Here is a 24680-nt window from a genome sequence, read left to right as displayed (position 1 = left end):
CAATTTTGAGGGAGATAAAAAATTGTCTTATCTTATCATACTGTAATAGTCTTATCACAGGGAAATTCAGTGTGTTACAGTAGAATAGATAATACAGATGCAAAAAGCTCCAAGATGAAGGCATTACAGTGACAGTAGGTACAAAGAAAAAAGGTAAAAAGATACAAAAGTAGAAAGGATATCACAAAACATATTTTAGTTCTCCCACATTAGGATTTGCCGGGACATCCATTTTCACCCCCTATCCCCACATATAGACATACCAGCGCGTCTTCTGATGAAACTGACACAGAAGCTGTCACTGATAACTGGGCACCTGCCAAACCTGCGGGACCCCGAGCTGGGCTGCAAACGACCCTATAGATACTGCGCTCAGTGTAACCGCAGCATCTATAGGGAGAACAGAGGAAGAATTCTCCCTCTGTTCACCACTGAACTTGATTGCAGAGTCCTGATGGTAGTTATTTATTTATTTGTATAGCGCACACAGATTCGGCAGCACTTCACCTATCTGTATGTTTTTGGGTGTGGGAGGAAACCGGAGTACTCCAAGGAAAACCGCACAAACACAGAGAGAATATTTGTGATTTGAACCCGGGACTCCAGCGCTGCGAGGCTACTGTGCTAACCATTGAGCCAACATGCTGATAGTTATGACAACCGGAGGCCTCCCTGAGGCTCTCGGGGTCATATCTACAGAAGCTGATCAGACTCTGTTTTAAAGCGCCTCGGTACCCACAATCTGCCCCCCCAACCACTTGTACCTTCGGATAGGCAGGTGCAGCAGTTATTATCCTTAAAAAAAATACTATTAAAGTTGCAGCCCTGTGTCAAATTGGCGTGGCTTAGAGGGTCTATGCCCTGGGCCTACGACACCCCTCTGTCCCTCCTCCACGCCCACTACACTCACACTTTGTTTAAAATCAGCTATCGGTACAACCATTTTTTTTTGTGGCTAAAAACTCACTTTAAAGGTGTACTCTGGCACAAAAAAAAAATTCTGTCAAATCAACTGGTTTCAGAAAGTTATATAGAGGTGGCAGCAGAGAGCACTGTGTTACACTGGACAGAATACACCGCTTCCTGCAGGACATACAGCAGCTAAAAAGTACACATATTTGTTAAAAAAAAGTTGGGAAAATGCTAATTTTGGTAAGAAACTTGTGTAAATATCAGCCATAATTTACCACTTACCTAAAGTGCAATATGTCATAAAACCAAGCTCAGAACTGCTTGGATAAGTTAAAGGGGTTGTCCAGCAAAACATTTTTTTCTTTCAAATCAACTGGTGTCCGAAAGTTATATAGATTTGTAATTTAGTAATATTTAAAAATCTCAAGTTTTCCCATACTTATCAGCTGCTGTATGTCCTTCAGAAAAATGTTTTCTTTTCAGTCTGACACAGTGCTCTCTGCTGACACCTCTGTCCATGTCAGGAACTGTCCAGAGCAGCAGCAAATCCCCATAGAAAACCTCTCCGGCTCAGGACAGTTCCTGTCTCGGCCAGAGATGTCAGCAGAGAGCACTAGTCTGAATGTAAATAAAACATTTCCTGCAGAACATACAGCAGCTGTTAAATATGGGAAGACTTGAGATTTTTAAATAAAAGTAAATTACAAATTTATATAATTTTCTGACGCCAGTTGTTTTGAAAGAAAAAGATTTTTGCTGCAAAACCTCTTTAATTGCAAACCACACCTGAACTAGCGACAAGAGTGGTGTTGTCTCTGGAAGAAAGTGGCCATGTTTTTCTAATACTGGATAACCCCCTTTAAAGCATTGTGGAGCTGTAACCACATCAGGTCAGATTGGAAAAATGGGATCAAAATTAGGCCAGTCCTGAAGGGGTTAAAGTGGTTGTCCAGGCAAATCAAACATTTGCTCAATGTCAGGGAGGGGTTTTAAGTAGTAAACAGGGTCAATTCCCCTTCTGTGGTCCCTGATAGATAGAAGCTTGTCCAGGACATCTCTGTGTTAGGATTTGTATGTAATCCAGGTTATTCTATATCTACAAGGTATGATGACATTTTCCTTCACTGTGGACAGGAGGAGTAGCTGTGCTGTTAGTGAGCTCACACTCACATTCTCTACATGTGTCCCATAAACACAGCTTGTTGTAAGCACACACAGCACACCCACCTCCTACTGCACCTCTACCCCAAACGTAAGGCCGCGTTCACACTCTGCCTCTTTGTTACATATTTAACATGCGTTTTCTGTTTAGATTGCTGAACTGCCATTTCTTTACATTACAAACCAGACGCTGAACAACGTAACCAGATATGCTTAAATGAAATGTCCACTAACTATCAACAACAGATAGTAGATAAAGACAAGACTTTATGTGCGGTATCCCTTTAAGAGTCTTAAAGGTAGAAAGAAGGATTTCCAAACACCCAGTTTCAGAAGAGTTAAAGAATGATCAGAGAAGGTGCACTCACCTTGATCTCTGTCTTCCCACAGGAGGAGGAAGCTCAGCTGCAGAGTATAGGGTTGCTTAGTGCTGGCTCCTATTGTAAGATTACATACGTTTCTGCCCTTCCCCCATATGAACAGGAAGCAGGAATTTATACATACACACGGGCCTACATGCAACAGTGTAACCCTTTCCTGCTGCAGCTCCTTTGCCAGATCCTGTACATTTTCCCTCCTTTGTTTTGGTTTGTTATTCCACTTCATGTGTAGTATATGTATTCTGTGTCTAACCCAATTATCCTACTGGTTTTAGGTCACTTCAAGATCAAACAACTATATATATATATATATATATATATATATATATATAATTTTTAACAGCAACATGGTGTCTTATGTTTTGCAGGACAAGGGCTGGAGTTCCTTTATTTGCAGTGTGTATATTTACATTGGACTTTCAATTTCACAAGTAAAAACAAAAATATTTTTATTTCTATGGTACAGTTAAAAGTTGTTAAAGTGTTTTTTTTACCATCAAAATCAACAGAAATTTGACAGAACAACAATTTATTTCATTCTGTATTCAGAAATAGCAATAATAGTCAATAACAAGTGAAATCTGTTAGATCATACATCAAGCGTTTAACCCCTTCGTGACCAAAGGTCATTGATGCACAATGAAGCAGCACTATTCTTCTCGCCTTCTAAGAGCTGTAACATTTTTATTTTTCCACCTACAGGGCTGGTTGGGGTGACATTTTTCTGTGCCACGATTTCTAGTTTTATTATTGTTATCATAATGGTGTACAAGTAGGGACGGATTAACTTCACTATAGGCCCCGGGCTGTCCCCCCCCCCACACCCTACTTTAATTATGGGGGCACAAGTGTGGTGTTAATAGTATAGGATAAATAATGTTGTAATACCCTAACTTGTGCAAAATCACAGAAAAAAGCAGCAATTTTTTTGCAAATCATGGCAGAATTGTAGCCAGGAGACAATACACCGCTAAAGTACAAGTCTGTTTGGGTGGCCATGGGCCCCCCAGGAGCTCAGGGCCCCAGGCTACCGCCCGAAATGGACCTGTTATAGTCCGCTACTGTGTACAAGAACAATTTTGACAGCTTTTTATTAAAAAAAATTCTGATAATTGTAAATCAGCCATTCTGACATTTTTTTCTGATAATTAAAAAAAAAAAAAAATCAGTAATCCTGATGTCTCCCCCCCCCCCTTCCCCGTCTGTTCATTTAAGCCGTTCACCATGAGGGAACAATATTGTCATATTTTAATAGATTGGACAATTCTGTATGCTAAGATAAAGTTTATTTTTTCAGATTTTATTTTTACAGTATAATGGGAAAGGAGGTCATTTAAACTTTTATATGGAGTTTTCTTTAATATTTTTAAAAACTTTTTTCACTCTATTATTTACAGTAAATTATGCAATCATTAGATTGGATATACTAATCAATGCAATGCCATAACATAGCACTGATCAGTACTATGGGCAACCTTCTCTTAGAGCCTGCCTGAGGGCAGACTATCAGCAGATGGCCCATCCCACAGGATGGAGGTAAGGAGATCTCCTCCACCTGTCAGCGTAAGTGATCGGGACCCCTGCAGCCATGTTAATTAGTGACAGGTCCTTCCTAAAAAGCTGCAATCTTTATGCATAGCAGCGCTTACGGGTTAATGACAGGCAGCTGCATGAATGTGGCTGTCTGTCATTACCTTCGGCTTTGAGGACACTTACAGTATGTGTGCGGGGCCGATCTCATTGAATCGGCCCTACAGACATTAAATCCCCTTCATGGCCAAATGTTTATATGCGATCCTGCTGCATGCTGTATTGTGGATGTGAAGGGGTTAATATTATATGACACATGGGTTAATAATAAAAAATATTATATGACACAATAAAGGACAATCACTGTTCAGACAAGTGAATTGTTTTTCATTGATTCAGTTGTTTTACTTTCAGCGGGGTTCCACATAAAGTTGATATGTTCTTGCCATATTTCCATTGGTCCCAGGTTGAGGTGTAACGTCAAGATCTTCTGGAGCTTTATTGGATTTCAGGTTGAGTTTCTGAAGGATGCTGGTCAATATGAGGAAGAGCTCCATGCGTGCTAGTCCTTCTCCTAGACAGCTCCTCTTTCCTATGGAAAATAGTGCGAAAAGTTTTAGAACTTGTGTTAAGTGAACCGACCCTGCTGACCGAATTCAGCCCAAACTTTGCAGCAAATTAGAAAATGCATCAACATGTACTGCAATACTGCTCATACTGTAAGCTAGGGATGCTTTGTGCATCTCTAGTTTACTTTAAGAGATTCCCCAGGCATATTGCGCTACAGAGCATGTCTCAGCATCTTTTGGCTGAGCTGCCTGTCATTGTCAAGAGTCTCTTTAAAGCGACTCTGTACCCACAATCTGACCCCCCCCCCCAAACCACTTGTGCCTTCAGATAGCTGCTTTTAATCCCAGATCTGTCCTGGGGTCCGTTCGGCAGGTGATGCAGTTATTGTCATAAAAACAACTTTTAATACGGCAGCGCTGTGTCTACCACCTCTCTGTCCTTCCTCCCCACCCTCCTCATCATTAGGAATGCTCCAGGCACATTGTCTCCTATTCCCCACCTGTGTATAATGAACATGGGCTGGATCGTTAATACACCTGTGCAAAGCTCAAACAGCAGTAAATGTTCCTGGATCATTCCTAATGATGAGGAGGGTGGGGAGGAAGGACAGAGAGGTGGTGCCAGCCTAATGCATATACAAATGTATGCCCCAGCCATTAGACACAGCGCTGCCAGATTAAAAGTTGTTTTTATGACAATAACTGCATCCCCTGCCGAACAGACACCAGGACAGATCTGGGATTAAAAGCAGCTATCCGAAGGTTCAAGTGGTTTGGGATGGACAGATTGTGGGTACAGAGTCTCTTTAACCTGTAGAAAAAGGGAGGGAGGGAGTAAGTGCCCAAACACAAAAGAAAAGAAAACAAGTATCCATAATAAACCTTACAACGGTCGCAAAATTAATTTAAAATAATGGCCGTTGTTTACTGATTTTAGTTATTTTAAGTTGTTGACAAAGGTTTATTTTTTGACCGTCCTTTCACCATCCTATAAATAACATTCAATTTGACCTAAAAGAAAGACACACCAAGAGGGTGTAAAAAAAAGATCCTTCTCAAACCTGAACATAAATGATCAATCAACAATTCGCATTGCAATGCCAGCCGCCAACGTATGGTGAATGACCGTTGTTTTGAGTCTAAAATAATGGCTGTAAAAAATCCTTGTTTGCACATAACCTTAGGGTAGCTTCACATGTACCGGATCTGCAGCGGATTTAATGCTGCGAGTTTGCAGATCCGCTGCGTGTATGGGACCCGGCCTTCTTTAACCCCCCCCCCCCCCCCGACGCCAGCCCCGAGCATACATTACCTGCTTGGCGCTGCGGCTGTGTGTGACGCTCCCGACTCCCTCGCTCCCAATCGGCCAATCAGTGCTGCCTGATTGGCCGATGGGGAGCCAGGGGAGCCGGAAGCGTCACACACAGCCGCAGCGCCAAGCAGGTAATGTATGCTCGGGGCCGGCGCTGCGGGGGTATAAAGGGGCCAGGTCCCATACACGCAGCTGATCCGCTGCGTGTATGGGATCCATAAACAAATTGTGCTGTGCAACTCCCCTTGCCTGTATCTCAGGATCAGGATCAATACACCAGCAAAATATTGGGCATGCAAAGTGAAAATCCATGTCAGAAATCCAAAGGGATGTTGGAGGACTTCTCCATTGTACAAATCCACCACATGAATGCACCCTAAGGGCCAATTGACATGTCAACTCTTCTAAACAGAGAGGCGCGGAGACACAGAGGCTGGTGGGATTCAGCGGTTTTAAAGTTCCGCCGCGGAATTCCGCCAGTTTTACACCATGTGAATTGGCCCTAAGTCTATATTCACACAGTGCAATGAATTCGGAAACATAGGGTCGTAGCGGTAATTGAACACAACGGCTGTAGGTTTTTTCCGAATTCATTTTGTTCTATCGATTTCAATAGAACAAAGTCCGTTGTTGTCCACACAGTGTATTAACTACGGTCATTGTTCACTGCGGCCATACAGAATAATGAACATTCTAGAGATGAGTAAATCTACAGTAGGAATGAAGCAAAGTGCTTCATTCCTATCTGGATTCTGCTCATCAGGCTGCGGGGCTTTGAAGTGTGCTCTGCTCCGTGCTGCTCCTCCCCGGGTGCTGGAAAAAGATGGATCTGATCCTGGGAAACTGAAAGAATTTTCCCAGGACTGGATCCATCTTTTGCCAGCACCCTGAGAGAAGCGTCATGGAGCAGAGCAGACTCCAAAGCTGCAGTCTGGTGAGCAGAATCCGGATAGGAATGAAGCGCTTTGCTTCATTCCTACTGTAGACTCGCTCATCTCTTAACATATCAATTTTCTACTACCACAGTTTGCAATAAGTGGCCATAGAAAATAGACCGTTCACACTGTGTGGCCATTCTGCTGTCCATAGTGTATATGAAAGTCAATGGTTACTTGATATTTATTCACGTCCATACGGCCAGCAAACTTCTATGGGTGTAAATTAATGTTCCTATGGTCGATAATGCATTATCAGCCAGAGGAACATGTAATACATCGGCCGTTGTTTGACATTCAAAACAACAGTCGTTGTATTACATTACAACGTAGGAATATAGCCTTATTGGGCAACAGCTGGAAGTTACATCCTCCTTCTCATATAGTCTTATCATATTACTGTACCTATAGAGAATGGCAGAAAAGCCTCATTGTTTTTGAATTGTCCATTTTCATCCAGAAAATGTGATGGGTCAAACTTTTCTGGTTGCTTAAAATACTTGGGATCTTTCAGAACCGATGTTAACAATGGGGACACAATTGCATTCTGAAACATAAAACCCAGAGGTTAGTGGGTAGAAAGCGAAGCTTGTAATAAGTAATTAACAAAGCATCTGAATTTTTTTTCCATGCTACAAAATTCTACTGAATATTAGGTCACCGGTCCACATCCAGAACGGAGAACATAAACTTGGGTAAAAAGAAAATTATTTATTAAGGTTCAGATCATGGACACACTGAACTATACAGGAAGAAAGCTTCTAAGTGTTTTATCTTATTCTAAAACTGAAAAAACTGGTGGACATAGTTTTGTACGGTGCAAAACCAGTTTTATTGGTGCAAAAGTTTTTACCGGTCATAACTGTTCATGCCCAAACTTTGTGAGTGCAGTGTACAAAAATTATATATATAGGCGAAAGAGTTTTTATTGGTCAGGGATATTGCCCTGTTAGGCCCTGCCTATCGAATCTAGACTTCTGGCTCTGGCGCCCCCTACACCTGGTGGAGAATCCCCTAAACTTGGAGACAGTCAATCCTAAGAGAGGCCGAGACTAAAATATTATTCGAAAGTGGGCCATAAATTATTTTTTTCCCCATTTTGGGCAGTAATCCAAAGTTTTCAGGGAAAGAATGATCAGGGATACTGAATTTCAGAAGACCTCTGTAGCTACTCATTGAAATATACATGCATGATCAAATGAACCATACAATGTATATGGTTGGTGGACTAAGAAGAGATAGCTATTAACTGTACCATAATTTTGTCTGACTATTAGCTCCTGCATATGGTCATTTTCAAAAAGCATATAACCCCATTATCCATGTAGAGGTAGAGCCACTGCTTCATGGATTTGGACACTGTTCAATGGCAGCCACCACCCCTCAGTTCTTATCGAGAAGAGCATCTGTTTCACTCAACGTTAAGAACAATGCTGACCTCCCTCTTACAGTCTATGGGCATGGTTCCATTCTGTGAATTGTCAAGGGACCAGCTCTTAACTAGGCCTGAACCTTAGCATTTCTCCTGTTAATAGCTGAGAAATGGTGACTTTCCTCTTGACAATCAAGGTAATCCATTTCACTAATCACCTCACTATCATCACAGATTACAGTAAAAGATGGTAGTGAAAGTAACTAGAACCCCCCCCCCCTGCACAATGACCTCTGCACAGGATACAGAACATACTTAGAACAATCTTCTATAGAAGTCAACTGCTTCCCTTAAAGGAGAAGTCCCACCAAATTTAAAAAGGGGAGGAAGTCAGGGAGGTGCAGGAAAATAATAACCTTAATTTACCCATCCTTGTGCCTCCGTTGTGCCACTCCCAAATTAGTTTTATACAATGATGAGGAAAATAAAAAAAAAAAAATATATAGGTGTTTTTTCTCTCCCATAATTGTATTTTAAAAAAAACTATTTTAAAATTAACCTGGACCAAATTGGAATTCTTTGTACTTTTAAAAACGATTAGAGATGAGCGAACCGGGTTCGGGTTCGAGTCGATCTGAACCCGAACGTTCGTATTTGATTAGCTGGGGCTGCTGAACTTAGATAAAGCTCTAAGGTTGTCTGGAAAACATGGATACGGCCAAAGACTATATCCATGATTTCCACATAGCCCAAGTTCCGCAGCCACCACTAATCAAATGCCAAAAGTTCGGGTTCGGATCGACTCAAGCATGTTCGAGGTTCGCTCATCTCTAAAAATGATACAATAATGAGAAAAAAAAAATAAAAATAAATAACTATATTTAATTTCCATCAGGGGACTCAAACCAAAGCAAAACCTGCTGCAGGTCTCTAGACAGGTGGATTGTCCCTAGACCACAGCTCCAATACAGGTTAGGTGGTTCAACTCTGTAGGCAGTTACTGACTGCAGGCGTGAGTGAGCAGGAGGCCTGTCAGCATTTATTATTCATGAAGAAGTGGGAGGAAGAGGGAGGGGTGAGGCGTGCCAGAATGTGGCACAAATGATAAGCCACAACTCCTCTTTGACTCTTCTTTCCAGTAGGAGACCTGAGAATGTGCTTAATCCACTCCATGGACAAATAACCAAAAAGTGCCATGCTCACAAGGGGACTGCCAGCTACAGCATACTGTCAGAACCTTAGGTAGGGCCCAGGTGCTGACAGATTCTCTTTAAAAATAGCTCAGTCAAGATGCCTGCCCTCATAATATATTAAAATTAAAAAATGTGCTAGCAATTAATTAAAATATAATATACTAATCCAATACCTCTCAGAAAAGAATCAGGGTACTCTGCATTTAGATACAGTGGACCAATGGTTTAGTGATTCCTATTTAGAAGAAATCACTATCTGAGATTGCAAGGATACCAAATTATAAAATTTTTAAAAATTGACTGGATAGAGTTTCCCTTTAAGCAGCAAATGTGAAAATTCCATTCTTAATGTAAGAATCTTTTCTTATTGACCTTTGGTATGTTGTAACCTCTAAATATTGTATCCTTGCTGGCCGCATGTGGAATTCCCAGAGGGACTATGTCAGCAAATCTCTGGATCTCATGAATCACTGCATCTGTATATGGCATGCTGGTACGATCCTCCAAGGCAGGACATCGACTCTGCCCAATCACATTGTCTATCTCTTCTTGCATCTTTCCTGCAGAAAGACATTACATGTTCCTCAGATATTAATTCACAACACACTTAGTGCACCATGTATTATGTATAAGCCACCAGAAATTTTAAAGAAGTCAACCTGTTTTTAAAATCTGGCAGCTGGCAGGGGGGAATTTAATCAGGAGTAGGAACTTACCTCTCCCTGTGCCCACGGTAAGTGGCAGGACCGGCCTCAGAACCCTGCAAGGCTCCAGGATATCCAGCGCTACACATCACGACCTGGCTGATGGACGCCACTCCAGTCACTGATTGGCTTAACGTCCAGTCTATCAGCCAGGGAAGCTGTGACGCCATCCCAACTTGGGGGGGAAATGTCTTCCAGCAGTCCCAAAGCTGGTTCTGCCGCCCTCCATGGGCATGGAAACTACCTACTCCAATTGGCACAATGTTTTGTTTCCATATCTTTGGAGGCATCCTCTCCCACCATTTAAAACCTAAGTCATATGTCCCATTTCTTTAAGTCTCTTCTATAAAGTGCCCCAACAATCCATTTCTACAGCTATTTCCCAATCACTCCAAACAGCCTCGCTCATACCGTCAAAAGTATTCCATCTAATTCTGGAACTTAATAACTCAATATGGTCCTAACAATTTTAGACCTATAAGTCTTATATATCATTTACGCTATATAACCTATGTGCATTAAAGGGGTAGTGCGGCGCTAAACATTTATTCACAAAATAACACACTTTACAAAGTTATACAACTTTGTAATGTGTGTTATGTTAGTGAATGGCCCCCTTCCCCGTGTCCCCCCCCCCACCCACACTAGACCCGTCATCAGCTGCTCAGCCGCGATTGGCTGAGCATAACTGTGCTCAGCCAATCACGGCTGAGCAGCTGATGACGCGGCAGAGGGGGGCCGGCATGAGGGACGGCTGCAGGGGTCCGGCCGGCCTCCTGAAGACTACGTCATTGTCCCAAGATGGTGGACGGGGGTCGACACGAATGCGGTGAGTATAATGCACCACACTTCTGGGTCTAGCGTAGAAGGGAGGGGACACGGGTAAGGGGGCCATTCACATACATAACACACATTACAAAGTTGTATAACTTTGTAATGTGTGTTATTTTGTGAATAAATGTTTACCGCCGCACTACCCCTTTAATTTTGTTTACTGTGTACCTAACTCAGGACTTTACTTACTTGCCACATCCGGGTATTTAAGGAGGATGAGGAGGGCATTTTTCAGAGTTGTACTGGTGGTTTCAGTTCCAGCAGAGAAGAGATCTATTACTGTTCCAAACAAATTCTCAAAGTGGAATTCAGTATCTGGCTTTTCCCTCTCCTGTCGAATTGAATATGTCATATGATTAATTGACACAAAACTTTACTAGTTAAAGGGATATACCTATGTCAGACATTAACGTTCCATACTAATTTAGTGACTACACTTTTATAAATATATTCAAATAAGGATTCCAAAATACCAAAAGCGTTCAAATGCGGACAGTGCAAGCAACGGCAACAATATGGGCCCAACTGGACTTTATCAAGCCAATACAAATGTACTTATGCAAGAGTATTACTTTGACAAGTGGAGAGTCATCCCACGATCATAACGGAGATTTGATTAGAGATGAGCGAATCGGGTTCGATCCGAACCCGAACGTTCGGCATTTGATTAGCGGGGGCTGCTGATCTTGGATAAAGCTCTAAGGTTTTCTGGAAAACATGGATGCAGCCAATGACTATATCCATGTTTTCCACATAGCCTTAGGGCTTTATCCAAGTTCAGCAGCCACCGCTAATCAAATGCCGAAAGTTCGGGTTCGGATCAACTCGAGCATGCTCGATGTTCGCTCATCTCTAGATTTGATACTTCTATACATTCATTGTTAGGACTTTATTTCAATCTAAAAATAGAACTGGAATATCTTGGTTGGATGAATTGTAACAAAATATCTAAGTCCTTGTTATTACCTCTTCCATCTTTATAAGGAAACTATCGATAAAGTCTCGTGGACAGTTCACATCAATGGTCTTTTTGTGGTCATCTAATGCTTGGTGTATAAATTCCTTCAGTTTGTCTAAGATCACAAAAACCTTTTTATGAGGTCCTGGGATATAAGTTGACACTTTTGGAAATAGATGGAGTAGCTGTAAAAAAAATATATATATTGTTTGAGTTTAAACGATAATCTTTCTAATAATCACATCTTTTAAGCTGATCATAAAATTGATAACCATTCGCTAAATATTTGCCAATCTTCTGTGTATGTACACATCGTTCCTTCTTTTGCTGGGATCAGAAGAAGTAAACCGTGGACCTCCAAACTGCGGACCTCCAGCTGTTGCAGAAGCACAATTCCCATCATTCCCATCAGCTAAAGCTTTGGATTTGGCTGTCCAGGCCATATGGGAAATTAAGTATTGCAATAGCTGAAGGGCCGCAGTTTGGAGACCCATGGAGTAAACGATCCTAGTAACAATTTCAGGTCGTTCCCAAAAATGCTCATTTGCGATTGTTTATTGTTAATCGCTTGATCTAATAGAAGCCTAAGTTTATGTAGAACATGCCATGTTTTTACTTACAATCCCCCATGCAGAGGTCAGAAGAGAAAACATTTCTTGTAGTAGTGAGAGTAGGGTTGTGAACTTCTTATCTTCATAGTCAAAGCGCTCTCCAAATACAATAGAGCAGATGACATTAGAAACAGCCAAACGCAATGAATCAGATGGGTCAAACAGATTTTCTACAAAGAGAAACAAAGAATTGACCAAAAATGGATATACGCTTCTATTTGCTTCAATATGGCTTCCCATTTCCCCCCATCTTATCTTGTATATATCTTGGCTTTCATGCAGAGCTCAAAACATTTCGTTACAAAACTTCAGCAGCCACCGAAATCCATGTCAGTCTCTGTGTAATAGATACATCCATGCACAATGTAAAGTTCTCACTAACCTCCGTTATTTCTAAACCTTTCCACCAAAAACTGTGCCTCTTCTTGGATCCGCTCAGCAATGCTTCTTTTCCCCATCCCAAAGTCTCTCAGGGTGGTAAGTGAGAATCGACGTAACAGTTTCCAGCGCTCATCATTGCTTAACACAATCCCTTTTAAAGCAAAGAGAAGAAAATCTTTACTGGAAAAATATAGGAGAACACAATGTTCTGGTAAATAGTCTAAGCTTATGTCATTGAGGAAGACAAATCTAACCTTCTAGCGCCCGGGACACTGAGACATCAGTCCCGCGCTGTTAGTCGGAGTAATCTTCGCTCTGGTGGCCTGTTAGGAGCACTGCCGTATCATCTGGCCCACCCGCTCCATTGATTATCATTATAAGGAGCGGGCCAGTGACACAGCAGTGCTCCTAACAGTGCACCAGAACAAAGATTACCCATTTACCCATTAGCCTTCCTCCTGCTCCCTGTTGCCTTCATGTATTTGCATGCATGCGCCGTTGCTGGCAAGGGTCGTGTACCGACCTGCCAGTTGGCGCCTGCACTGATGATTCCCTCTGGGGGAGCCTTACTGGTAATGCCATGCTCCGTAGGGCAGAAGAGCGGCGCACACGCGGTGACCATTCCAACTTAGGGCATTGGCTTCAACCCCCCAGAGCCCCCCAAGCCCCCCGCGATGCTCTTCCGCCGTACATCGCATGCGCGAATGGCAAGGGAGCTTGGCCTTGCCAGCAACGGTGCATGGGTTCAATTACTTGACGGCAACGAAGAGCTGGAGGCAGGCTAATTGGTTAAAATGCATGAAAACTGTGAGAAGGAAGTAATGGTGAGGCATGCAGAGGTGCGGCACAAACACAAACCCGGGTCCTTTCCGGGTGCTGACAGATTCCATTTAAGAGTCCAATAGAGTAGTTCTACAGTCTAGTTCTACAGTCCCCCCAATCTCTGGTATCCATTGGTTACATGTTCTACTGCTTGATGCTTAGTGTTTTTAACTTGTTGTCCAGTGTCCATCTATCCAGTGTTCCCTGTTCTATTCCATGACTTTTATAAAAAAAAAAAAAAAAAAAAATATATATATATATATATATATATATATATATATATATATATATTGCTGTACTTACCATAATCTTTGAAAACTGCGTGTGCAAAAAATGTGTTTCCTCTTGCACTAAAAACATCACTATGCTCTACTAAGGCTTCTTTTACACAGTCATAGCCAACCAGGATCACCATTGGGCTATTGCCAACAAATATGGTGAGCACTGGCCCATACTGCTTACTGAGCTGAAAAGATAAGAATAGAAGGATAATTATATTACAATGAAATAATTGACACATTAAAGTCATTCAATGGTGAGCAGATTAGAAGTGGTCCAACTGCCTGGGCCCCAGATGATATACTAAAACCAATGGAAGTATCTATAAAAAGTTCCATTAAAGGGGTTATCCAGTGAAAATCTTTTTCTTTCAAATGAACTGTATTAAGAAAGTTATATAGATATGTAATTAACTTTTTAAAAATTTCCAGTCTTTCAGTACTTATAAGCTCCTGTATTTCCTGCAGGAAGTTGAGTAGTATTTTCAGTGTGACACGGTGCTCTCTGCTGCCACCTCTGTCAATGTCAGGAACTGTCCAAAACAGTAGCAAATCCCCATAGTAAACCACTTTTGCTCTGGACAGTTCCTGTCTCGGACAGAGGTGGCAGCAGAGAGCACTGTGTCAGACTGGAAAGAATACATCACTTCCTGCAGGAAGTATAGCGACTGATAAGTACTGGGAGATTTTTAAATAGAAATAAATTGCAAATCTATATGACTTTCTAAAACCAGTTGATTTAAAAGAAAAAGATTTTTATTGGATAACCCCTTTAAGAATTATGGCAACCAATAATCCATCAATTTAATGGACATCAGGTTCTCCTGAGCAGAAACCACTTTGGTACAAGAAAATGCAGTAGGTGCAAACGTCTACAACAGAGAGGAGAACCAAATGTATTACAAGCTATGATAATAGTTAACTGATACTGCTGTGCTTCTTCTATATCTAACGCTATCACTTCATTCATGTATAAACGCTAGGATTCCAAGACAGGGAAGTTCTTACTTCCTATGCAACTATAACCAATTGTATTGACTTATGCTGCGTTTACACGAAACGATAATTGGCCGGATCGTACGATTAACGATGTTGGAGTAACGATTTCTTTTTTCATAGCGGTCGGCGTTTAGACGGTACGATATATCGTACGGAAAATTCGTTTTGCGATCGTTTTGCGATCGCTTAAGCCTATCTCGCACATAGGAAAAATCGGTGAACGACTGTTTACACGGAACGATATCCGAATTTTTTGCGAACAACGATTTTAGAACATGTTGTAAGATCAAAATGAACGATTTCTTGTTCGTCGTTTGATCGTTCGCATCGTTTACACGTACGATTATCATTCGAATTTGATGGTTATCGTGCGAATTCGCACGATAATCGTTCCGTGTAAATGCAGCATTAGGGTGGTATTACACGGGCCGATGGGGGCCTGATACCACCTGTAAACGAGTGCCGATCTGCTAGATTGTCGCTTGTTTACTGGGCCAATTACACGGCCCGATAATCGTTTAACAAGGGCTGCAAGGACATTGTTACCGATGTCCTTGCAGCCCTTACTTAAACGCTATACATTACCTATCCTCGCTCCAGGGCTGCTGCTGCGGTCCGCTTGTTCCTGGGTCAGCTGACAGGCCGCTCAGCCAATCACAGGCCGGGACCGCCGTGGCCTGTGATTGGCCAGGTGGCCTGTCAGCTGACAGGCCGCTCTGCAGCTGGAGCCGGGGAGAAGACCGCAGGAGTAGCCCTGCAGCCGGGATAGGTAATGTATATCGTCAGCCACCGGATGCGCACTGCTATTACACGTAGCGGTGCGCGGTTGGCGCCCAACAAATATAGGTCCGAATCTATATGAACGATCAGCTGATGACAACGATCATCGGCTGATCATTGTATTTATTACATGGAACGATAATTGGCCGAATCGGGCCGATTATCGTTTCGTGTAATAGTACCCTTAGGGAACCCTTCTGTAGGTCTGAATCATTTCAGCTGAAAGACACCAAAAACACTGACCACCACCAATGATGGTAATTATACTGCAACCTGTACTATATAATTGACGGAGACCATCAGTGGCGGATTATAATGTGGGCGCCTCGGGCGGCCGCCCGAGGCTCCGGGGGGGCCCATGCGGTCCACATTATTAATATGCATGATGTTTCAAAGCAGCACATCACTTTCGGGGCCCAGTGGGCCCCTGAGTGATGTGTTGCTGTGGTGCGCTGTCCCTGGAGATCGCCCCCCCTCCAGGTGGGTGGGACGCAGCCCAGCGTTCTCAAGAGCCTGTTGATACTGTTAACGCCGCCGCCTCTCACCTCACCTCCAGTTCACGATAGGGTCTGCCTCTGCCCCTTTAAACAGCAGAGCCAATGGCAGCAGACGTGCCTGCGCGCGGCACGTCTGCTGCCATTGGCTAGAGACCAGTGACTTCACTCCCCGACGTACGCCGGTGCGGAGACCCGGAAAAGAGGGGACAGACGTCGCCATGCTGCAACAGCCGGTTGCAGCTCCAGGAGAAGAAAGGCTGCTGGGAAGCGCTGGGATAGGTGAGCAGGATTTTATAATTTTTAACATGGGGGTGATGCTGCTACAGAGGGGGTATATATGGAGGGGGATGCTACAGAGGGGGTATATATGGAGGGGGATGCTGCACAGGGGGTATATATGGAGGGGGATGCTACAGAGGGGGTATATATGGAGGGGGATGCTACAGAGGGGGTATATATGGAGGGGGATGCTACAGAGGGGGTATATATGGAGGGGATGCTACAGACGGGGTATATATGGAGGGGGATGCTACACAGGGGGTATATATATATATGGGGGGATGCTACTGAGGGGGCTATATATAAATATATGGGGGGATGCTACTGAGGGGGCTATATATAAATATATGCGGGGATGCTACTGAGGGGGCTATACATGGAGGGGATGCTACTGAGGGGGGTATATATATGGGGGGATGCTACACAGAGGGGCTTATATGGGGCACAGAGGGAGCACGGTTACTGGGTGAAGCAGATGTGTACTTTGTATAGAGATGAGGATGATGCTGGAGTGAGGAGTCTTAAATGTCTGTCTGACAGATCCTGTGGGGAAGAGTCATGGCCGGGGAAGTCTTCATGATGGCCGGAGCCAGATGGAGAGGAAAAGGAAAAAGGAACAACTTTGATTTAGCAAAACATCCCTCATGGAGAGAAGTCGCCTCCTGTAAGTCCTTGTCATTATCAGCTGAAGTGTCCCATAGACAGCAACAGCATCAGCAGCCTCCTGTATGGCGGAGGTTAGTGGGGTGGGGACAGGGCTAGAGGGGGCGTGGTTAGCAGGGGGCCCACAATTTCTGAACCGCCCGGGGCCCATGGTATCCTTAATCCGCCCCTGGAGACCATCACTACTCACCTTTACTAGAGACTGAGGCATCTCAGTAGTGCTCACATGCAACACAGTCCCCAGATAAGGAAGGGTTGGAGGTCCAGGAGGAAAGTTTTTGCTTTTCACCTTTCTTCTCCATGTGACAGTGTACAAGAAGAAAGTGACACAAACCATCAGGAATATGGTCCCTGTTACTCCCAGTTCCATCTTCCCTGAACACTGAAAATAAGAAGGTAACCAGTATTATATACTGTGTATGCTATGAAAGCCGGCCAGCCCTCAGCGTTGAGGGAGTGTTCCCAAGAGCCTTTTATCTGTAATCACATGAGTACAATGTACAAGATCTACACAGGCATATGGGGCTGAGTGATTCATATTTTATTTACTGTTTGACGCTATTTACATAAGATGATAAGAAACTATGAATGAATTATGTAAGAAAGTTATTACTAAAAAAGGCAAGAGCACAAGACGATCCGTAAAAGGAGCGAGATGTGTGATGTGCAGAACCAGGAACAAATGCTCATAAAAAAAATTCTATTGTTATTATTAGAGATGAGTGAAGCAACAGGAAATTTGATTTGTGAGCTTCGCAAATTTTGGTGAAATTTATTACGATTTGCAGATCAAATATTAGCAAATTTAAAGGGGTTATCCAGTGCTACAAAAACATGGCCACTTTTGCCCCACTCTTGTCTCCAGGTCAGGTGTGGTTTGCAATTAAGCTTCCAACTCCACCCAATCTAGAGACAAGAGTGGTGCAAAAGTGGCCATGGTTTTGTAGCACTGGATAACCCCTTTAACCCTTAGAGGACTGGGCCAATTTGCATTTTTGCACTTTCGCTCTATTCGCATGCTTATAGCGCTTTTATCCTTTGGTCTATGGGGCTGTGTGAGGTGTCACTTTTTGCGCCATGATCTGTACTTTCTATCGTTACCTTGATTGCGCATATGCAACTTTTGATCGCTTTTTATTACAATTTTTCAGCATTTGATGAATGAGCAATTTTGCACGGGATTTTTTTACGCTTACGCCATTTACCGTACTAGATCACGAATGTGATAAAATAATAGTTTGGACGATTACGCACGCGAAGATACCAAACATGTTTGTTTATTTATTTTTATTTATAACATGGATAGAGGGGGGTGATTCATACTTTTATTAGGGGAGGGGGCTTTTTATTAACTTTTTTTTTTTCACACTTATACTAGAAGTCCCCCTGGGATAGGGATACTGCATAGATCAATGAGACAACAACAATTAAGACAAAACTATAGCAGCTACAATACTGGGACTAAAACAGAAGGGAAAATTTGTCAAAGCATGTTGTTGTAAAAATGTCCAAAATCGGAAAATCACAATTTAAAAAAAAATGTCAATCATCCAATTTCCACAATTTTTCTTCTCTCTGTCCCTATATCACTCTGTTAGGGTCCTTTTACACACACAGATTATCTGACAGATTTTTGAAGCCAAAGCCAGGAATAGATTTGAAAATAGGAGAAATCTCAATATTTCCTTTATGGCCTATTCTCTGTTTATAGTCTGTTCAAGGCTTTGGCTTCAAAAATCTGTCAGATATCTGTGTGTGTGTGTGTGTGTGTGTGTGTGTGTGTGGAAAGGACCTTCAGTCTCTCCCTGCTCTGCTTTAACTGCATGCTGCCATCCTGCTCTCTCCTCCACACACAGCCGACTATCCACCTCCATTACCGAACCTCCTTATATAAAGGGGGAGAGGCTGAAATCACAGAGGGGCCTGCAGCTGATTGGACGGTTGCGAGGGATTATGGTTAATCCCTTTCTCCCACCCTGTGACTCTCCAGACAGGATGTGCTGCCTCCATTTCGTTTTTTTTTTGTGAATTTTTCGAATTGGCGTGAATTTGCTTTGCAGAATGAAGCAAATTGATATCGCGATTCGAAGTGAATTTTGATTCTCCAGATTCGCTTCACTCATTTCTAGTTAATTTTATTATTATTTACACAGTAGTTTATAGAAATATTTTTTTTTATTCAGGGATAGAGGTATCATATCCCTCACCTTTAGGCTATTTTCCCACTTAGTAAGACACCGGCCGTTCCGTGACCCGGCTGGGTCATGGAACGGCTGGTGTCAGAAAAGATCCTCCCAGCCGGTACTGCAGTACCGTTGGGATGATCTTTGCAGCCACTAAATTCGGATGCAAGCGCATCAGTGTGCACCCGCATCTAAATTCCCCGCTGCTCACAATGGAGCGTGTGGCCAGAGCCGCATGCTCCATTGTGTGCACTGACAGAATTTTCTACGGCTGCTATTCACTGAATAGCGGCCACAGAAACCTGACATATCATTTTCTTGCGGCGCCGCTAGGGATCCCGGACGGAGTGTGTGCTGTATAAATCACTGCATTGTTGCAATGGCCATGATTTCTACAACACATATGTTGTGTGAACAAAGCCTTATACAGCATGTAAATCCCCCTTTGCCTGTCTCAAACCTCTGTGTAAATGCTTCGCGAAACCTCTGTGTAAATGCTGTATCTCAATCACTGAAAAAATTAATCTAGTGGAAAATTATATATATTATTATTATTTATTTATTTTTTTTACTGAAATGGGTATTACATGATACTTTGTCAGTTTTCATATTGCAGGATATAGATAGATCTAGATAGGTAGATACATATATATATAGATATAGCGATATATTCATTTTATTCCTCTGAAACCTTTTCAATCACTAGAAGAATTCATCTAGTGTAAAATGAAAAATATTATATGGGAAAAAGGGAAGTCAGGAGATATGGTATCTGTTTGGCTCATAGTGTCTTGTGTGTGTGTAGGCAGCAACAAACAAACCAACGTAAAGACAAACCTCGTGGTAGGCACAGTCTGTCCACTCAAAAAGCAGTAGCATGCAAAAAAGTCGGAAAAAAATGAATATAAAGTTTTCATAGCTGCCTCGAGACTTACGTGCACTTTAGGTTCCTTGAGGCTGCGTTCACACATGGTTATTTTATTGTATTTTTAATGAATTTTTGCAACAATATTCCCATAATTTAGTGGCAAATTGCACATTAGCAGTAAAATATTTTCAATAAAATATTTTAACTAAATAAATTTACCGTAAATATGCAATTTGCAGCAAAACTCATGCAATCTGCAGCAAAACTACAGCATCTGCTCAGTAGTTTGGTTAGTATTTTGCAATCCACTCAATTTTAACAGTGTGTGAACATAGCCTTTCTCAGTGGGGGAGATTTATCAAACATGGTGTAAAGTGAAACTGGCTCAGTTGCCCCTAGCAACCAATCAGATTCCACCTTTCATTTTCCATAGAGTCTGCGTGGTAAGAAAGATGGAATCTGATTGGTTACTAGGGGCAACTAAGCCAGTTTTACTTTACTCCATGTTTGATAAATCTCCCCCTCTGTGTTTTCAATCAGTATTTTGGTGGCAAAATACTGATTAAAATACTGATAAAACTGTAACAGAAGCTTTATACGGCAGAAAAAGAAGTTTTATTATCGGGGAGCGCGGGCGATGGGGAAATAAGCATCTGGGCAGTCACCGGTCTCTGCCTGTCAGCTTGGAGGGGAAGATTGACAGGGAGAGGGGCCCGTTACTGCCCCCCCCCCCCAAAAAAAAAAAAAAAAAAAAAAAAAAAGAAAAAAGTCTATACATATGTCAAGAGATAATTTGCTGTAAAAACTCTGGTGCCAGCCTGCTTGTGTTTAGGTGTCATTGTGTGATATTACATTACATTGAGATATAAATACAATGTCACGGAACGGCCGGTGTCAGAGAAGATCATCCCGGTTAGTACTGCAGTACCGGCCGGAGGATCTTCACTACCGCTGAATTCGGATGCGGGCACATCAGTGAATTTCCCGCTGCTCACAATGGAGCGTGCGGCCGGAGCCATTGTGTGCACTGATAGTTTTTCTGCAGCCGCTATTTAATGAATAGCGGCCGCAGAAAACTGACATGTCAGTTTTTTGCGGCGCCGCTAGGGATCCCGGCCGGAGTGTACACTATGGGGGAGATTCATCAAACATGGTGTAAAGTGAAACTGGCTGAGTTGCCCCTAGCAACCAATCAGATTCCACTTTTCATTTTGGAATCTGATTGGTTGCTAGGGGCAACTCAGCCAATTTCACTTTATACCATGTTCGATAAATCTCCCCCATAGTATACACTCCAGACGGGATTCCATAGGAGGCAGCACTACGTAAGCTATGTAGTAATCGTGGCCGTTGTTGCAAATCGTGATTCTGATTTACTATATTTGGAAATGTAGTTAGAGGTGAGCGGGAATGGTCTAGTCAGTCAGGTTATGACAAGTAGAAATGTCAACAATACTGACACAGCACACGTGAGGAGAACAGGTGTAATAAACACAACGTCTCTCCCTGTTAGGGCATGGGGAAGTAAGATATACATCGGTTCAAAGTTCTTCCTTCTAGGATCAGACCAAATATGGCCAGCATTACCATTCCCATTACCTTAAAGGGCTCCAAATATTATTTATTGATGTTGTTCATACAGTGCCAAAAAAAAACACAAAAAAAAAAACACACAGTCCTGCATAAAAATTCACTGCTGGAGCTCATAATCTAATTTCTCCAGCATATTCATGTTGCATGTTGTTCAGAGTATTATAACTAATCCTTAGATCTTAGTGTTCTTCTCCCATAAGCCCCTTCAAGGTTGTTCTTTATGGGAAAAGAATGAAAAAAAAAATGCTTCTTTCAAATAAAGTATATTATATGCTCCAATGTTACGTACAGGTGGCTTCCATGGAATGTACATCACAGTACATCCTCCCCCTCCCCAACCAATTTTATTAAAGCAATGTATTGAAAATGTGTTTTACTCTCTAGAGTACCCCTTTAAACAGGGCTCCATCCTTTTGTTACATTATAGCTACATGATGGGGGGGGGGGGGGGGGTTATTGTCACTTAAATTTCTTACACTAATTCTAAAAAGCACAAGACTAAAAATCTGCCTTCAGGAGACTGGACCTGGATTTCTGGTAAGTACAGCTTTGTTTTACAGCAGGATAACAACAGCAAAATAATGAATGTATATTGCAAACTTGCTTTATATCACATCTACTGTTGATTTAGACTTTGAGAGTTATAATGACAGTGACACTTTAAAGGAGAACTCCGGGGTCTGGTCAAAAAAAAAAAAAAAAATTCTAAATAAACAAGGGATCATGTCTAACTTTTATGTAGTAACAGTTTGAGCCCAAAATCGTTTCTCTCTGCCCCCCACATCACCCGTTCTGATCATCACCTGGTCTCTCTTCACTTCCTGTTTGAGCTCCCAGCTCCTCTTCCTGGTGGCTCTTACAATGTCACTCCCCTCCTGAATATTCTTATTCCTCTCATTTAGCCTATATCCCCCCCCCCTCCTCCCGTTATGATCGCTGCACAGAAAGTCAGGCCGGCTGTGCAGACACTGAAATGACTTCTGTGCACCGATCATAACAGGAGGAAGGGAGGAGGGAGATAACCTTTCACTGTCTCCTCAGCCGCCCAGGTTGTCTCCTCCTGCACTCTTCTCCCCCCCCCCCTTTCTGATGAGTGAACAGAGTGAGGTGTTGGCAGCGTCATGCTTTCATCCACCTCACCTCCCACCCCTGTTCTGGTACCTGCCTTACACCTCAATCAAAATCTCGATTTCTGAATGTACTGAATAGTTGCAAACACAAAACTAAGATGATTAGCAAGTCCTGTCTATGCAGTAAATAGAACACCAAGAGCAGCAGGGAGCATCATTATTATGATCTATTGTCAGTATTATCGTCCTGTATATGCAGTGAATAGAACACCAAGAGCAGCAGGGAGCATCAGTATTGGGAGCTATTGTCAGTATTATCGTCCTGTATATGCAGTGAATAGAACACCAAGAGCAGCAGGGAGCATCAGTATTGGGAGCTATTGTCAGTATTATCGTCCTGTATATGCAGTGAATAGAACACCAAGAGCAGTGTCACTGACACTGCAGCAGCAGGGAAACAGGGAGCTGCTATTGTATATGAATTTCCATTGATGCTGTCTCTTTATAGTGCCCCATAAATAAATAATCTGAGTGAAAAAAGGCAAACATTATAAAAATATCATGTTTTTAGCCATTATGGCTTACCTTTCCACAGAGGATTACACAGGCATCAAAGTCAACTTTCACACTGCAGCATGCCAGACGAGGAGTAATGAAAACAGTACAAGACAAGCCAGGTTCTAAAGAAAACTTTTATTGTTTAGCAATTTGTACATGTACATTGCCCACCTTAGCTCACCTTAGCCCACCACAATAAAAAGCTCTACTCATTGGCTAGGCACACAGCAGTCACATGGTGTTCAGGGCTGTTTGCTCTGCCCTGAGAACCATGTGACCAGAAATCCCGTCCAGGAAGGAGGAAGTGCTGATTGCCTTGCCTGCATATGCATGAGGCTGGGAGCCAAGCTGATTGGCTGGCCTGCATATGCATGAGGCTGGGAGCCAAGCTGATTGGCTGGCCTGCATATGCATGAGGCTGGGAGCCAAGCTGATTGGCTGGCCTGCATATGCATGAGGCTGGGAGCCAAGCTGATTGGCTGGCCTGCATATGCATGAGGCTGGGGGCGTGCCAAGGCTCACAGGCGTGCCGAATGCACAGAAGAACGCCTCAGGAACGCCCCGAATCGTGACGTGGCCTGCTGCACGTCACGACCCATGAAGCTGCAGGGGACCAGGGACTCGTCGTGACATAGGCAAGAAAAGATAAGGGAAAGGGAAAGGGTAAGGGAATGTAATCAGTAATCAGTATATATTGAGATGTTATATAACTTTTTATGTGGGGAGGGAATAGGGCAAATAATTTTTCACCGGACTTCTCCTTTAAATCAGGTGTGAAAAAAGGTTATGCAGCCACAAACAATGTTAAAACCTTAAAATTCTATGTTATAGACATCAAAAAGTCACTAATTTTGGCGCAAACCAAGAACAAACTTTTAATAGGGCCAGAGCTAATCACAATTTGAGATGAACGACCCTCAATCACGCTCAGATTCGTCTGTGTGGCCTTTGATTCCAGGTGCCTGGAGAAGTTGGATGCAGCCCTAGAGCTGACAGGAAAGTATGGATACAGCCATGGGCTGTTACTAGACCCCACCTGCTCCCAGCGATGGCCTCAACTCTCAGAGAATGCTTTGCTGCCACCCTCTGGGCACCATCCTTGTGTACCCATTTACAGACCACATACAAGACGTTCAGCTGCCCAGGTGCCCAGGAACAATAGAAGGTGAGTAGCTGAATGTGTGCGTAATATTTCCAAGATTATACAACACTGACTCAAATGCAATTGAGAAAACCTT

The 24680-nt window shown here is 42.7% G+C and overlaps 2 protein-coding genes across 2 annotated transcripts in view; one reads left to right on the top strand and one right to left on the bottom strand.

Annotated features, from left to right (window-relative positions):
• Positions 1 to 3824: 3824 nt before the first annotated feature.
• On the bottom strand, positions 3825 to 22703 carry LOC138766087 (cytochrome P450 2G1-like). The gene is made up of 10 exons (XM_069943423.1): positions 22618 to 22703; positions 17361 to 17552; positions 13978 to 14140; positions 12854 to 13003; positions 12481 to 12641; positions 11869 to 12045; positions 11092 to 11233; positions 9737 to 9924; positions 7205 to 7346; positions 3825 to 4575 (listed from the first exon to the last, which is right to left on the bottom strand). The coding sequence occupies exons 2-10, from the start codon at positions 17538 to 17540 to the stop codon at positions 4394 to 4396; spliced, it is 1485 nt and encodes a 494-aa protein (XP_069799524.1). The 5' UTR covers positions 17541 to 17552; positions 22618 to 22703; the 3' UTR covers positions 3825 to 4393.
• A 1576-nt stretch (positions 22704 to 24279) lies between these two features.
• The window catches only part of LOC138766090 (uncharacterized), a 43048-nt gene continuing 42647 nt past the window's right edge, over positions 24280 to 24680 (top strand). The window contains exon 1 of the mRNA XM_069943427.1: positions 24280 to 24607. Within this exon, the coding sequence (XP_069799528.1) occupies positions 24511 to 24607 (97 nt within the window). The 5' untranslated portion in view covers positions 24280 to 24510. The remainder of the gene's footprint in view (positions 24608 to 24680) is intronic.

Source organism: Dendropsophus ebraccatus, chromosome 10 (genome assembly GCF_027789765.1).
Source record: "Dendropsophus ebraccatus isolate aDenEbr1 chromosome 10, aDenEbr1.pat, whole genome shotgun sequence".
Lineage (NCBI taxonomy): Eukaryota > Metazoa > Chordata > Amphibia > Anura > Hylidae > Dendropsophus > Dendropsophus ebraccatus.
This window is presented reverse-complemented; position numbering and strand designations above follow the sequence as displayed.